Raw genomic sequence first — 2,387 nt, forward strand, 5'->3', positions numbered from 1 at the left:
GTACTGACTTAATGGCATCTAACAACAAGCCACAAAAATACCCTATACAGTTTCCTGGTGTGGCACTGTAGGATCAGCACTGGACTTCAAACCACAAGGTCAGTAATTCAAACTCACCTGCTGCTCCTTGGAAACCCTGTACAGGGACTGAGTCAGGATCAATTCCACTGCACATAACAATAACAACATATTCTGTACAGAGTTGCAGAAGTCAGAACCGACTCATACCACTTAAAAACAACAATTGATAAATAAATCTAGAACACATATGAAAAAAATCACTTCACCAACAGACTAGCTGGGAAACATAGGAGAATAAGAATAATAAAGTTGCCATCAATGTTTTTGATACATGCGACCCCAAGTGTTTCAGAGTAATACTGTTCATAGTATTCTCAGTGGTTGGTTTTTCAGAAGTAGATTACCAAGCTCTTCTTCCTAGACTTCTCTGGGTGAACTGAGCCCTCCAACATTTCAGTTCGGAAGCATGAGTCATAGGCTCTAACAGAACAAAACTTGTTTAAAACAAACAAACAAAACTGATTTTATAGGCATGTTGTTTATTCCAACACATGGGGACCCCATATGGAATTTTAAAATAATGGAAATTTTCCATGAATTTTTTTAAAGCTCTTTTGTATATTGCCATCATTTACTGTACATAATCACAGTAATAGCATGAGTAACATATAATTAGACTAAACATAATCAACTTTAATTGAGTTCTTTGTGTCTCCTTTAGGATTACAATGGTTACCATCCTTACCCACTTAATCCTTCTCTGAATAATCTCTATCAGCCACCAACCAATTATTTCCCTCCTCCTTACTATCCCCCACAGAATAACTTCCCCAGTTACCCTGACTTTGTTAAGCCTGGTGCACAGATCCCTCCATACCCTTGGGTTCTCACTGCTCCTGGTGCCCCTGCTTTCTATCCCAACCCTAATTATCCCCCAGCTCCTTGGTTTGTCCGTCCACCACCTCCACCTCTTGCTGCTTCTTCCTCCTCTCTTCCTCCCTCAAGTAATCCTGAAGTATCTGCAGCCCAGCCTCCTTCCATTCACCCTTCTGCAGCCAAGCCTGTAGTAGATGAGCCTATGATCGCTGAGCCTGCTTCGGCCATATCTCCTGTGGCCATGCCTGCTGTCCCAGAATCTCAGTCTTCTTGACCAGGTAGGTAGTCTGAACCTTGCCATGGTAATGCATGAGATTTGTAGGAGAGGGAAAGAAGCACAAGAAAATATACAAGGAGAATTACAAAATCATAGGAACCTTTATTAAACAAACATATCAAAATGTGAAGCTATTGTCTCTCAACATATCCTCCATCTAGGTCTGTACACTTCTGAAGGTGGTGTTTACATCTTTCTCTTTCCTGAAAAATTATTTGAACTTCCATTTTTTGTAGTTGTTAAGTGGCATGGAGTCAGTTCTGACCCATACGGGAGCTGCTTTTGAGCTTGAACTGCCGACCTCATGGGTTCTAACTGACTTTACAGGGTCATGTACTAAACCACAAAGCCACACCAGGACTCCATTTACACCACATCAAAATGATACTTTTGACATGCTAGAGAAACTCAAAGTAGCAGCATCAATGGGCTCAAGTAGCAAAAATTATGAGGTTAGCCCAGGACCAGACAGTGTTTTGTTTTGTTGTACATAGGGTTGCTATGAGTCGGTACCCACTTGATGGCACCTAACAACAACAACAACAACAACAACAGAGTAACTCAATCCTGGTGGTGTAGTGGATTACACTCCACCAGCCACACTGTAACAATTGTTGTCATTTTTGTTAAATGCCGTCAAGTTGTTTGTGACTCATAGCAATCCTGTACAGGGTTTCCAAGGAGCAGCTAGTGGGTTTGAACTGCCAACTTTGTGGTTCAAAGTCCAGTGCTGATCCTACAGCATCACACCTGTAAAGATTACAACCTCAGAAACACTATAAAAGATCACTATGAATTGGAACCATCTCCATGGCACACAAAAATAAAGTAAGTCACGTCATATTACTTTCAAACATTCTTTGAGATTTGAGAACAAAGAGAAGCATGCATGAAGGGGTAGGATCTGGACTGTAGAGTGGGTAGGGCAGGTGTGTCCCAATGCAATTATCATAGGGCAGTTAGCACTACGTTCAAAGAATGAGCAAATGCTTTGCGGGGGCGGGGGGGCTCTTCATGGTAGTTACCTTGGCCTTTTCCTCACCAATGCAATTTTCAGTTCCCTTAAAAGTTTTTCTAAGTAATTCCCTCACTGATCTACCTGTATTCTTTAAGGAAATCTATCAAGATTATCCCTTTGGAATCCTCAATTACAATCACAATAACCTTCTGAACTGACATTTCTGACTGGAATTTAACCAACCCTGCATATTCT

General features: G+C 41.2%; 1 protein-coding gene across 1 annotated transcript in view; it reads left to right on the forward strand.

The window, feature by feature from the left end:
- Nucleotides 1-1,171, forward strand: part of LOC102834521 (chromosome unknown open reading frame, human C4orf40) — a 4,536-nt gene extending 3,365 nt beyond the window's left edge. The window contains exon 3 of the mRNA XM_006873788.1: nucleotides 743-1,171. Coding sequence (XP_006873850.1) covers nucleotides 743-1,171 — 429 coding nt within the window. The remainder of the gene's footprint in view (nucleotides 1-742) is intronic.
- Nucleotides 1,172-2,387: the final 1,216 nt, after the last annotated feature.

Source organism: Chrysochloris asiatica, unplaced genomic scaffold (assembly GCF_000296735.1).
Source record: "Chrysochloris asiatica unplaced genomic scaffold, ChrAsi1.0 scaffold00254, whole genome shotgun sequence".
Classification (NCBI taxonomy): Eukaryota; Metazoa; Chordata; class Mammalia; order Afrosoricida; family Chrysochloridae; genus Chrysochloris; species Chrysochloris asiatica.